At 44.7% G+C, this 12,522-nt stretch overlaps 2 protein-coding genes across 3 annotated transcripts in view; one reads left to right on the top strand and one right to left on the bottom strand.

Moving 5' to 3' along the window:
- Positions 1–5,188, bottom strand: part of map3k10 (mitogen-activated protein kinase kinase kinase 10) — a 45,245-nt gene extending 40,057 nt beyond the window's left edge. Inside the window, exon 1 of the mRNA XM_005929987.3 lies at positions 2,368–5,188. Within this exon, the coding sequence (XP_005930049.1) occupies positions 2,368–3,364 (997 nt within the window). The 5' untranslated portion in view covers positions 3,365–5,188. The remainder of the gene's footprint in view (positions 1–2,367) is intronic.
- A 5,155-nt stretch (positions 5,189–10,343) lies between these two features.
- Positions 10,344–12,522, top strand: part of sipa1l3 (signal-induced proliferation-associated 1 like 3) — an 87,783-nt gene continuing 85,604 nt past the window's right edge. For both annotated transcript variants that reach the window (XM_005929990.3, XM_005929988.3), the window contains exon 1: positions 10,344–10,518. The gene's annotated coding sequence lies outside the window, so the exon portion shown is untranslated. The remainder of the gene's footprint in view (positions 10,519–12,522) is intronic.

Below are 12,522 nucleotides of genomic sequence, written 5' to 3'. Positions count from 1 at the left end.
CATGTTTCCCTCTCACCAGATAACCAAACCGACATCATGACCAGCAGCTTTTACGGCTGTGGCTCCAGCAAACATCAGCTGATACTAGAAATTAATATTAAATAAATTCCAACAACAGCTGATCAAGCTTAAACGTGCTGCTGTTGTTTAGCACGACATCCGCTGGTTTCCTCTTTCTGGCACAAAGTGGGCGATAAACAAGCAAGAGAGACGATCAGCTGATCATTGATCAGTTTCACGATTGAATGAGAGAAGAAGAGACAGCTGACAGCGTAAAGACAGAGAAAAACTCCAGCTTTGTGTCTTTTTCCATCGTAGCTGAAGTACGGGACAAACTGTGTTCCTTTTCACCTCAATACGAAATGCATAATATTTTCTCTGAATGCACGACGATTCCGTTTTTTACGGCATGGTTGGCAACTCTACTAACTAACCTTATGAGTAAAATAAAGTTCACTATCAGTAACATCATAGCACCCACCCAGCTGTAGAAACTCCGTCATGCTAGCTAGTACGCAGTACGAGTTATTGTAACTGACGGTAAAAACTCAGCATAACGAAAATAAACTCCACCTAAACTTGGTTTATATCTGATCCAGATAGACTGCAGGTCATAACTTCTTACCTGAAGTTCAGTTCACCTGACACTCGGATGGGCGGGTCTCTGCTCCTCCTGCCTTCCCTTTCTCTCATCCACCTGGCCTCTTGTGGCAGCTCCACCATAGCCACCACCAAACAACTGAGTTATTTTTACACATCTGCCAGCATCTGGCCAATTCACGACCTTTCATTGTTTATACTGTTATAAAAAAAAATTTTAAAAAAATCATCGGCCCATAAAAACGAAAAATCACCATCAGCCCCCCGGGCAAATGCCCGGTATGCCCGATGGCCAGTCCAGCTATGAGTATAGCACAGCACTACTAGGTAGATGGTTTAAATGTTATGATTATTTGGTGTGTACTTGGAGGTCCTGATAGGCTGATTTAGCTTGGACCAGCTAGCCATTTCCACCTGATTTCAGTCATCATGTTAAGCTAAGTCCTTCCCGTTTATTGTTCTACAGTCTAGGAACCCAGATAATCTGTTAGGTTTTTCCAATTGTGGTTTTATACAATTGATCACAGTGAAACTATAGTTGTGTACTGCAGATGCAAAACTCCATCCAGAGACAATGAATAGAAATTAGAACTAGCTATAAACACTCATGCTCTGTATTGGAACTATGTTAAGGAAGCGTCCCTACCAAATAAAAATGTATAAAATATATTAATTCAGACCATGAATTCTGCTTTCTGGTCATCGCCTGCACATACAGATAATCATCTTCAGACAGTAGTTAATTATTAACCAGTGTATTTCTGCAAATCCCATCTTGCTTTTATTTCTTTTCCTGCTCTTTATATGACCTGATGATCAAACACCACTGGTCAATGAAAGCTTTCAGCAACAAAAATCTTGACTTTTGCATATTCATGTGCAGAGATGGATAGCTTGCTCAGATTAGAGACTAGTTCACCCGTCTTTGCTCTTAAAAAGAAAAAGGTGCCATGTGTTCTCCTCTCTAGTAAAACACTGTGATGCACACTGGATGAGTCCTGCATATGCTGTTCGTATTATAATATGCCCCTGATACGGCGATCAATAGATTGTGACTGCATCAATCACATTATTCTTGCCTTGAGTCAGTCATTATCAAAGTAAAGTTGTAATTAGTTCACTAAATTGAATCTTCCAAAATGCCATGCATACAAATTTAGGGAGGAAACAAAACCTTAGGCAAATTGATGATAATATAGTCAGCTTTTTGTTTAAAATCCTCTATTGCCACTACTTACAACTGAATGAAGTGGAACACCTGTTTCAAACATCTCGAATAATAATAATAATAATAATAATAATAATAATGATAATGATAATAATAATAATAATAATAATAAATGAGCAATTCTGTGTGACTTTGTGTTAGATTAAAGTAGATTTGACCTATAACTCAAGTGTGTGTATATTAAACGGAGGAGCTAAACAGAAGAACTATGTAAGGTTGTGTGTATCCTAACTCCAGCATACACAAAGGTCAGCTTGAAGGTTGCAGTACTGCAAACAATATCTCATCATAATGTCAACATAATCTAAATAACCAGTCACCTTGAGCTGCATGATAACACAACAGCTGAGCAAACTCCTCCTGCTGATCTCACATCATAACAATTTAAAATGTTTATCCACCATTGAGTTCTGCTCTATTCTTCTGTCTCAGTACACGTACATTACATCAAAACCTTTTTTCCAACAACTACACATTTGAAATGTGTTTTAGTATCTTTGTTTGATTACAGAGAAGATAAAAGACTTTGAAGTACTCACTATTACTCGACTTGAGGTCTCTGTGGATGATGGGTACGAACGCCTGGTTGTGCAGATAGTCCATCCCCGTTGCAATCTGGACGGCCCAGTTCACCAAAACTCTCGGGGGGACCTTCTTCCCAGCCAAGGCTCGGTTTAGAGCCCCCCCTCGAGCATACTCCATCACCAAGCACAAGTTGGGCTCCTTCAGGCAGACTCCACGGAGCGCGATAATGTTGGCGTGCCGGAGCATCCAGAACAGCCTGGCCTCCTGCCGCACGCTCTCTGCTGTGACACTGATATCCTCATCTGGGTCCTGCCTGGCAGCCTTAACGGCTACTTCCTCTCCCCGCCACACTCCTTTGTACACTTTTCCAAATCCACCAGCTCCTATCACCTCCTCCAGGAGCAGTTCTGAAAAGTCAATCTCCAACGGACAATCACCCACCCCACCTGCCACCAGTCCTCCTGAAGTCAGCTGCTGGTAATTGGGAGTGTCTCCCCTTGTGACATAGTTGCTTGGAAAGATACCCACCTTGTCCTGGATTTTGCCCGTCCACCAGCCCTCATCTCCAGACACCTTAGAGTCCTTGGAGAGAACCTCAAGAAGGTCCCCACGCCGCAGGGTTAACTCTTCATCAGCTGTGGCCTCATAGTCAAACACCGCCGTCCAGTAAGGGTTGTTTGCCCCACCTCGATGACCAGAGTGGGAGTCTGGGGAGCCAGAGGAGGAGATGGTGGAGGAGTTCCAGCTGCTACCATTCTCCACCTGCACGACTGGGGCAGGAAACATTGGTGGCGCAGGGGTCATGTTTGGGGGCATGGAAGAGGAAGAGGTAGTAGAGGAAGGGGGCCCAGGGGGAATGAGGCAAGGGGGAGGGGGTGAGCAACAGCCCCCACAGCTGGTGCAGGACAGGGGGGCCGCTGTGCTGCTCGCTCTGTCGTATGGGTTCATGGCAGCCTGACTGCTGTTTGACACTGTTGGCCTGCCCTCGAACAACTCAGGCACAAAATCCATACAGGGCCCATTGACTGAGATGAGCTGCCCTCGACCACCGGAGGAGGGGTGAGGGGAATCAGTGGGTCAGAGAGCAGCGACTGCTCTCCCCCATCACCACATATCGCTGCTGAAACTGTGCCAAATCCTAAATCCTGTCACCGGCTGCTGCTGTGCTGTTGGCACAAAGTGTGGAAGTAACATGAATTCCCAAAGGCAAGTTTATTCAGGGATAACGTACATTACGTCAAACAGAATGGATCCTAACCCCATGCCCCAAAAAACTGATTGTTTTCAAAACTGTCTTGTGAAAAAAAGAAGAAGAAGAAGCTGGCTCAGGAGAGCGTATTTATCTGTGAAGGAGCATAATCAGAGAGATGTCTGATCAGCTAATAAGCTGTGAATTAAATCCATCCAGTAAAAATCCAGCATTTACAATCTGAGCTCATAATTTTGTTAGAATTTTGATTTATTTGCCCGAATGACCTCTGATGGTTGCCAGACATGTTCCTTGTATAGACTCTTAGGCAAACTGCTGTGGGTGTATGAGCTGAGTGAAATCCTCTGCGCAGAGGTCCTCATTATTTCTCATCCAGCCCCGTATAGATGCACCTCCACTGCCTGCCATCTCCATGAATATAGGCTGTTTTCTCTTCTGTGTTTGGGAATATCCGCGGATATGCGCCCTACATCCAGACAAGCCGGTCCAAGCTAAATCCTACACGCATGGCCACTCAAGAGCCGGTTCAGTGTCCCTGAATAGCCTTCATCAGAAAAGCCTCGTCCATTTTAAGACAGCTGGGCAATTAGTGAAATGAGCCGGTGGCTGGGCGACAGGTAGTCAATACAGAGCTGAGAAAGTGGCACCATGTTCAGCATCCAGCCAAGTCTGAGCATAACAAACCCGCCTCCGTCTCTGTGCAGCGGCCTGATTTAATCGCCTCTGCTGGGCTGCATTGGTGATGGTGACGAGCGTCGGTTTGGACAAGAAATTCTTCCTCACTGGTGACGGGAAAGAAATGCCAGCGTTTATCATTATCCCGTTGCCCTGTTACCGCGCACGATCGCCGAATCTATAGCGGCGTAAGGAAGGTGTGAGCTTTAAATGTCCGCCACTTCTTCAGCGGAGACGGAAACCGTCACATAAGGTTTGCATGGAGGCATTGCGGTATAACAGCTCTACAGGCTATCCGAGGACGAGATGAACAAATCCACTGTCTCCATTTTTCCTCTATCAAGACACATCTGTATCCCACTAATATTAATGATCATAATAATAACAATAATAAAATCCTGTGTGTAAAATGGTGCAGCGTATCCAGGTGCCTCTCGCGTGTTCCGCCTTAAAATGGCTTAATTTTAATACGTAAACAATTACTGTAACCTAACCTGGAAAGTGAAGCCAGCAACATCCACTGACATCGTCGCATGGGCGTACGGTTTACATCCAAGTAAAGGGGCCCATCGAGGTCCTCACAATTTGGCGTCAGATTGACAAAGCGCTCAGGGAGTCTGCGTTCAGCCAGCTGTCTGGAGCTCCACTGTATTCAAAAAGGCTTTTCTCTCTTCCCCCTCCACACACACACACACCAAACAGACAAAATATTTCGAGCTCCGAGCTGTCAGTCTGTGGGCTGACTTTGCATTCAAATATGCCGGAGTGCCGTTCACGTACGCTGAAGCGAGCGCTTCCCCCGTCACCGATTCTCTAATCATAGGGATGGCTGCAGCAGGTAACAGGTCCACGCCCGCGATCCCATCGCCTGTGCGCAGATCAGGGTGAAGCTCACTGTGCAGGGCGGAGAGTGTAAGACACCGCAGTCTGTTGGAACGGGACTGGACTGTGTTGGTGTGCAAGTGCACCCTGGGTAATGTAGTGTTTGCGTGCTCTCCAGCTGACCTACATCATTCTGGCGGCTGATATAACTAAATAATTAACATTATTACAATCATCGGGAAACGGCTGGCTGTACAGTACATTATTAGCATTATCCTTTAATATACTGTGGCCTACTGTCCACTTAAAACAACCAGATTACAATTCAAATAATGTAAAATATTATATATTATAATATAATGCAATAATAAGATTTTGGAGCTGAAAATAGGAAAGGATATTTTTAGGCTCTAGTTGATAACACGACACAAAAGAGGCATTTTTAACCCAACTGGTAGCCCCCTGATTCCCATTGTCCTGCTCCATTGCTTTTAATGTGTGATTTTTAAGCACCAGTGGCAGCTGGTATTTGTCTCATAGGCCATAAAATCACGGATTATAAAGCATTACTTATTTTATTTAGCCTATTAAAATTCAGAAAGCAGTAGCTGAAGGTCTTTTTATTTGATCTAAAAATAAGACCAGAATAGCAGTACAATGCAAAAAAAGAAAAAAAGAAAAAGCAATAAAATAATGTCTTTTTAAACAATAGTGTTCACGCCCATTAATTGTTGAGCTATACTGACCCCTGGTGCGCAGTTAGTGAAACAGAAAGTCTTGAATGGAGTGTCTTATTCAGAAGGGGATCAAACTCTCTAGTCCATCTTTCTTCAAGTTCTTTCGCCCCACTTCTTTTATTACTCTCCACCCTTCATTGCCGCTTTGAATTCAAGGCTTTTGTGTGGTGTCCTTGCCATCCTTTTAGCAACACCCTCCTGTGCGTCAAACTCCACTCTTTATCAGTGCTTAGGTTGCATGCTGTGGTTTATTCTTACATCTTATTAGAAGGTTTTTTTTTTGTCACATTATGTATTTGACTTGCTGGAAAATTCACATCCTATATTTTCATTATCAACCCCGCCGACGAGGTAATGGCTCAAAAAGTTTTGGATGAATTCTGATAAAACTTTGTAGAGTGTAGAGTGGGGTCATGTTAACAATCCATTAAAATTTGAGCTGAATCCACCAAGGTTTTCAAGGTCAACTGAAAGATTTATTCATCAAAATTGATAAAAAGCTTTATAACTTCAAAAATATGACTCCTAAAAGTCTGGTATGTCACATTTGACCTTTGACCTCTCCTTTAAGGTCAATAAACCAATCTGAAGGTTGGAGTGATAATATTTGCTATATATAGATATTTTTAAAACTATGTTTCTTACTGCAATTGTTTGTATTGACAAAATATAGGCACATGGAATATATGGCATATGATACACAGACATTATTAGCAATGATTTACAAAGCTCAGAGTCAGTGTTACAATACAAACACTTCATGTCATGTAACAATGCAATTCAATTAAGGAGGTGGTGGGTAAGGAGGTGGTGATTCATTTCAACAAATTACAACAACAGTCGACTCAAGGGGCTTTATATTTTACACACACACACACACACATCACAGTTATTGAAACCACACACAGAGTAGTGAGTTGACTTAATATATATACACCAACTACATATATATATAATAATTATAATATTATAATATATCATTTCAATTAATAATTATCCCGCTCGCCCCTGTGGGCGGTCTATCCTTCAAGCTCGGGTCCTCTACCAGAGGCCTGGGAGCTTGAGGGTCCTGCGCAGTATCTTAGCTGTTCCTAGGACTGCGCTCTTCTGGACAGAGATCTCCGATGTTGTTCCCGGGATCTGCTGGAGCCACTCGCCTAGTTGGGAGTCACCGCACCTAGTGCTCCGATTACCACGGGACCACCGTTACCTTCACCCTCCACATTCTGAGCTCTTCTCTGAGCCCTTGGTATTCTCGAGCTTCTCGTGTTCTCTTATAGTACGGAACCGCTACATCGATCACTACGGCCGTCTTCTTCTGTTTGTCTACCACCACTATGTCCGGTTGGTTAGCCACCACCATTTTGTCCGTCTGTATCTGGAAGTCCCACAGGATCTTAGCTCGGTCATTCTCCACCACCCTTGGGGGCGTCTCCCATTTTGACCTCGGGACTTCCAGGTTATACTCGGCACAGATGTTCCTGTACACTATGCCGGCCACTTGGTTATGGCGTTCCATGTATGCCTTGCCTGCTAGCATCTTGCACCCTGCTGTTATGTGCTGGATTGTCTCTGGGGCATCTTTACACAGCCTGCACCTGGGGTCTTGCCTGGTGTGATAGACCCCAGCCTCTATGGATCTTGTACTCAGAGCTTGTTCTTGTGCTGCCATGATTAGTGCCTCTGTGCTGTCTTTCAGTCCAGCTTTGTCCAGCCACTGGTAGGATTTCTGGATATCAGCCACCTCCTCTATCTGCCGGTGGTACATACCGTGCAGGGGCCTGTCCTTCCATGATGTGTATTTCTGATTATTCTTGGATGTTTGTTGTCTCATCCTGGACTGTGGTGCTGACACTCACCAGTCCCCGGCCCCCTCCTTCGCTTGCGTCAGCCTCAGGGTGCTGGACTTGGGGTGAAACCCTCCATGCATGGTAGGAGCTTTCTTGTCTTTATGTCAGTGGCTTCTATCTCCTCCTTTGGCCAGCCTATTACCCCAGCAGGGTACCTGATCACGGGCAGGGCGTAGGTGTTGATGCCCGGATCTTGTTCTTACCTTCAGCTGACTCCTCAGGACTTGCCTGACCCTCTGCAGGTACTTGGTGGTTGCAGCTTTCTAGCGGCCTCTTCATGGTTCCCATTTGCCTGCGGGATCCCCAGGTACTTGTAACTGTCCTCTATGTCTGCAATGTTGCCTTCTGGTAGTTCAATCCCCTCAGTTCTGACTACCTTCCCTCTCTTTGTTACCATCCGACTACACTTCTCCAGTCCGAAGACATTCCAATGTCATTGCTGTATATCCTGGTAGTGTGGATCAGTGAATCGATGTCTTGTTCACTCTTGGCATACAGCTTGATGTCATCCATGTACAGAGGTGGCTGACAACAGGTTATTGGTCGGTAGTTGGAGGGGACCGGTCCCTTCTGGGGGTCCTTGAGGATCAGGACTGTCCGGCCTGTCCGGTGTCTCTCGTCAACTAGCAGCTGGTTCATTTGTGCTGCCAGGCGCTCGTGGAGTGCAGTCAGCTTCTTTAGCCAGTAGGCGTGAACCATGTCGGGCCTGGTGCTGTCCAACTCTTCATACTGGAGACCCTTTCTTGGATATCTGCCACTGTGATGGTTACTGGACCCTGTTCAGGGAGGTCGCTGTGGTCTGCCCTCAGATCCACTAGCCACTGAGCATTGCCGTTATGGGTTGCGTCCTTCTCCCATATGCTCTTCCAGTATTGTCCGTCTCCAGCCTTGGTGGTGCTGTTCTCATATTGTTCCCCTGCCACTGAGAGTACACCTTGCTGGTTCTGTGGAGAACAGCTGGTTTATTCTCCTGCCTTCGATCTCTCTGGTGTACCTCTCAAGCGCTGGCCAAGGCTGTGATCATTGCTTGGCAGTTTCCAAGGCCTCAGGTATGGACAGCTTGCTGTACTTCTTAGGCACCTTCTTCATCGCACCTTTCTGCAGCTCCGATAGTTGGCTAACCTCCCTCCGTGCTACCTTGATCTTCCTCTAGCCTCCTTCTCCATGGAGGGTACTGCCCCTTGTGGCTGTTCAACTTGTAGCCAAGCATCTCACTGATCACTGCTGCCGTATTGTAGATCAGCTTGTTAGTGTCGGTAATCGTGGTTGTAGGTATTGTCCGTAGTGCTGCATTAACATCATCTAGCAGACCTTCTGAGGGTACTTCACGTAATCTTGGTAACCGGCTACGGGGGATCCAGGTTTCAAGCTTGGCCATGATCCTATTTTCAGGTCAGTTCCTCTCGCACTCAACGATCCTTCTCCTATCGCACTTGGGGCTTTGTACCCAATCTCGGGTGGGGGTGATGATATCTCCCCCCTGACCTGGCGTCCTGCTCCTCCTTGCCTAGCATTTTGTTGTACCTCGTCAATCTCTAGCTGTGAGAGCAGTCCCTTCTTTCGAATGTTGGAACACTGAGCTACTAGTTGTTTCTGCCGTCATTGTGGATGTTGGGTATCGAAGAATCCATAGGTCCCTCATCCTATTCATGTAACCCCTTCCACCAGGGTTACTTGCGTAGTAGCATTCCAACAATGCCCTATTTTCATGTCTTGCCCACCGATGCCTTCTTATTCCAGTAGCCCACTTCTCGTCAGGGTGCCCTGGGTCCTCAACACTTGAGGCGGATCTTGCTGATCCGGGCGATGTCCGAGCTGGCATGCCTTCATATCAGTCTCAAATAAAGCAGTTTTTAATATGTGTTATTTTTGTGTTATTATCTCAAAACTTTATTTTAAAAAGTTGAAATATACAGTGAGATTTACTGTTTAAAAAAAGCTCTCTGGAAAAGAAAGAAAATCAATCAACAGTATAAATATAAAAATAAATAAATATATCCAAATTCTTTCAAACAAATAGTTATATATCATTAACTTAGTTATTATTCATTTCAGGTTAATCGCTCAGCATTTCAAATCAGCAACCACAAGGGTGTGCTATTGGCCTATTTGTGAACTTGACATGACACTGAGTAAAAACTTATTGGGTTGTGCAGTAAAACGCTCTGTCCACAGTTTAAAAGAAACAAAATAAAACAAAATACATTCACTCAAGTACATAACAATACGGGGATATTCCATTCTGCTTCTTGATACTATTCAACCAGTTCAGATTCTGTTTTTTATTTTTTACTTTGTAGACTCAGATTATTCATACAACATATTATAAACAAATAAATTATAACTAAGTATTATTGGTTAGGATAAGATGGAAGTTTGTAAATGAAAGAAAAAAGGGCACCATCGTTATCTGTAACAATAGGTCTAATGTATAAGCCAATACTATAAAAATAATTTACTTGTGCTACTCTGCCTTCAAAATAACAGCGTGAATAGTTTTCGTTCATAAATAAACCGTACAAAAGCACAATAAATTAAATTAATACTTGGTGTTCTGATTATTGTACTCTACTTATTGTAATATGATACTTGTACTCTGCAGTATTACCACTTGTATTTACTACGTGTTTCCACGGCTCCAGGAGCAGCAGCGTGCCGCCCCCTGTGTTACTATCAGTAGTTTGCGCCAGTCGGAGTTACGCATGCGCAGTGAGTGCGGGCGCAGCTTCGCCGTGGTTTCGGTTGAGAATTCTTGGCAACGTCTCACTTGGTGAACAGGCAGCAGACCGTCGGGCAACGGCTGTTTCCACAATGTCTGGAGGATTATTTTAACGGAGCTGGAAGTGAGCGGAAACCCTGGAGCAGCGAAAGGTAAGCCGTGTGTGCTCTCTTGGTTTTCACTGAGCAGTTTTGGGTGAGCAGCCGGGGATATTCAAAAGCGCTGAAAAGTGGCGAGCGAAGTGAACGTTAGTGAGCCAAAGCAAACATTGAGAGGAGAGGCAGCCGAGCCGAGCAGACCAACTTCAGTCAATGCGGAGAGCAGCCTCTTTACTACGGCTCAGTCGCGGTTCTCAGTCCCGCCAGGAGCCGTTTTCACCGGGTCCGTGCTCCACTTTGACCTCCAGCTTCTCAGCAAAGTATATACATACTCTCAAATGTGCCGCTGCACGCAAAAATTATTAAGGAGAAAATATTCCACAACCTTCGCGATCCTTAAGGGGCCAGTGCGCATGCTCATGGGGCTCTGCAGACTTCGGATTTGTAGTTTTTCGTACCTGAGTTAATCACAGTTGCGAGGGCCAAGAGAAAAACGGTAAAACTACAAGTTCCAGACAATGGGAGCTTTGTTTGGGAGCCAGCTAGTTAGCCTGGACGAGCTTTGAATTTCGAGTAGTTTTTCCTACAAACGGAAGTTGCCTTGGCTGGATATTGGATCCAGCATGAGCGGCATGGGAAATATTTTGGCTGCACCGCATATTTAAGGAGGAGGGGTGGGGAGACGAGTTCATTAGTTGTAGATGGAAGTGGTTTGTCATGAAAGGGTATGCAACACGTTTTAATTGATTGTGCTTACGCGTGTGTGTGCATGCAGACGCTCAGCTGTCAGAGGACCTGTGTGCAGGATTTGTAAGTGCATTGTAGATATGCATGCTTCTGTGTGTGTGCTTAGTCGATTGTGTGTACGCAGAATGGGAGATGATAATGCCTCAGTGTGTGTGTCATCTCCCTTTCATTGAGATCCTCCGTGTTGCTGCTGTACCCCCTCCACCCCCAAAGCCCTCAGAAAACGACACGTCGAGTATGAGGATGATGGATTTTGTCGGGCAAGAGCAGCAGAGCATGGCAGCACTGCACATATTCAAGGCATCATTTGCTGTGGTCGCCTCTCGTCTGGAACTAATGGAATAATGATTACCAGGAAAATGTGAGAATCATGTGCCAATGCCTTAACCTGGTTATCCTGTACTGCCCACTGTTTGCTGTACTATTGGGGAAATCCTGTATTTCACGTCCAGTTTAAGGGGAAATCAGGATTGGATGTTGCCTGTGCTGTTCACTGTAGTAACGACATGGTTTTCCTCATTGTAAATACAGTTTTTGATCAGTGGATGTACACCGAGCTGCAAGAGTCAGCCATTCAGTGATCTGTGTTTCCATTGTTTTCATCCTTTCCATGGGTGTTTGGAAAGCTTGCATATTAAAAGCCAAACTAAGCACAATGGCTATTTTTGGTCAAGGAAAATATTAGGCAGTTGCTTTAGCTGGGAATCCAAAATGCATTATAGTTATCGACTGAGCAAAAGTTATGTACCCTCTTCGCAGTATAAGATAAATAGAAACTGAATGGTGAATGCAAACCTGATGAAACTGTATAATTAAAATACACCTAACATACAATATATGGACTCAATATGTATTGGGCCACCTACACATAATACCTACAGAAGCTTTTAAATCTTTCTACAAGATTTTGGAGGATGCTGTTGGGAATTTGTCAGGTCAGACACTTCTGTGAGCAGAGGCCCCCATTCTAGTTCATCCTGAAGGTACCGTATTTTTTGGATCATAAGGCGCACTGGATTATAAGGCGCATTAAGCGGAACAAAACAGTCAGATAAGACAAACTTTACTCAACTCATTCTTCTTGCTTACGCCACTTCCGTACCACTGATTCATTAATGTTGAATTCTCTTGCAGCTACTCTATTCCCATGTTGTTGCAGTATATTAATGACTAACCTCGTATTGTGGATGGATTATCTCAGTTGTTCTCCTGACTGACGTTTGGTCCGTTTACAGCATCCTGCCATGCGATTGCATTTGTCCCCAACCCTCAGGAACCCTCACATTAATTTCTGTTGAGCAAAAGAAAAAA

The sequence above is a fragment of the Haplochromis burtoni genome, unplaced genomic scaffold (genome assembly GCF_018398535.1).
Source record: "Haplochromis burtoni strain Fernald_Lab_line unplaced genomic scaffold, NCSU_Asbu1 Contig_128, whole genome shotgun sequence".
Classification (NCBI taxonomy): Eukaryota; Metazoa; Chordata; class Actinopteri; order Cichliformes; family Cichlidae; genus Haplochromis; species Haplochromis burtoni.
This window is presented reverse-complemented; position numbering and strand designations above follow the sequence as displayed.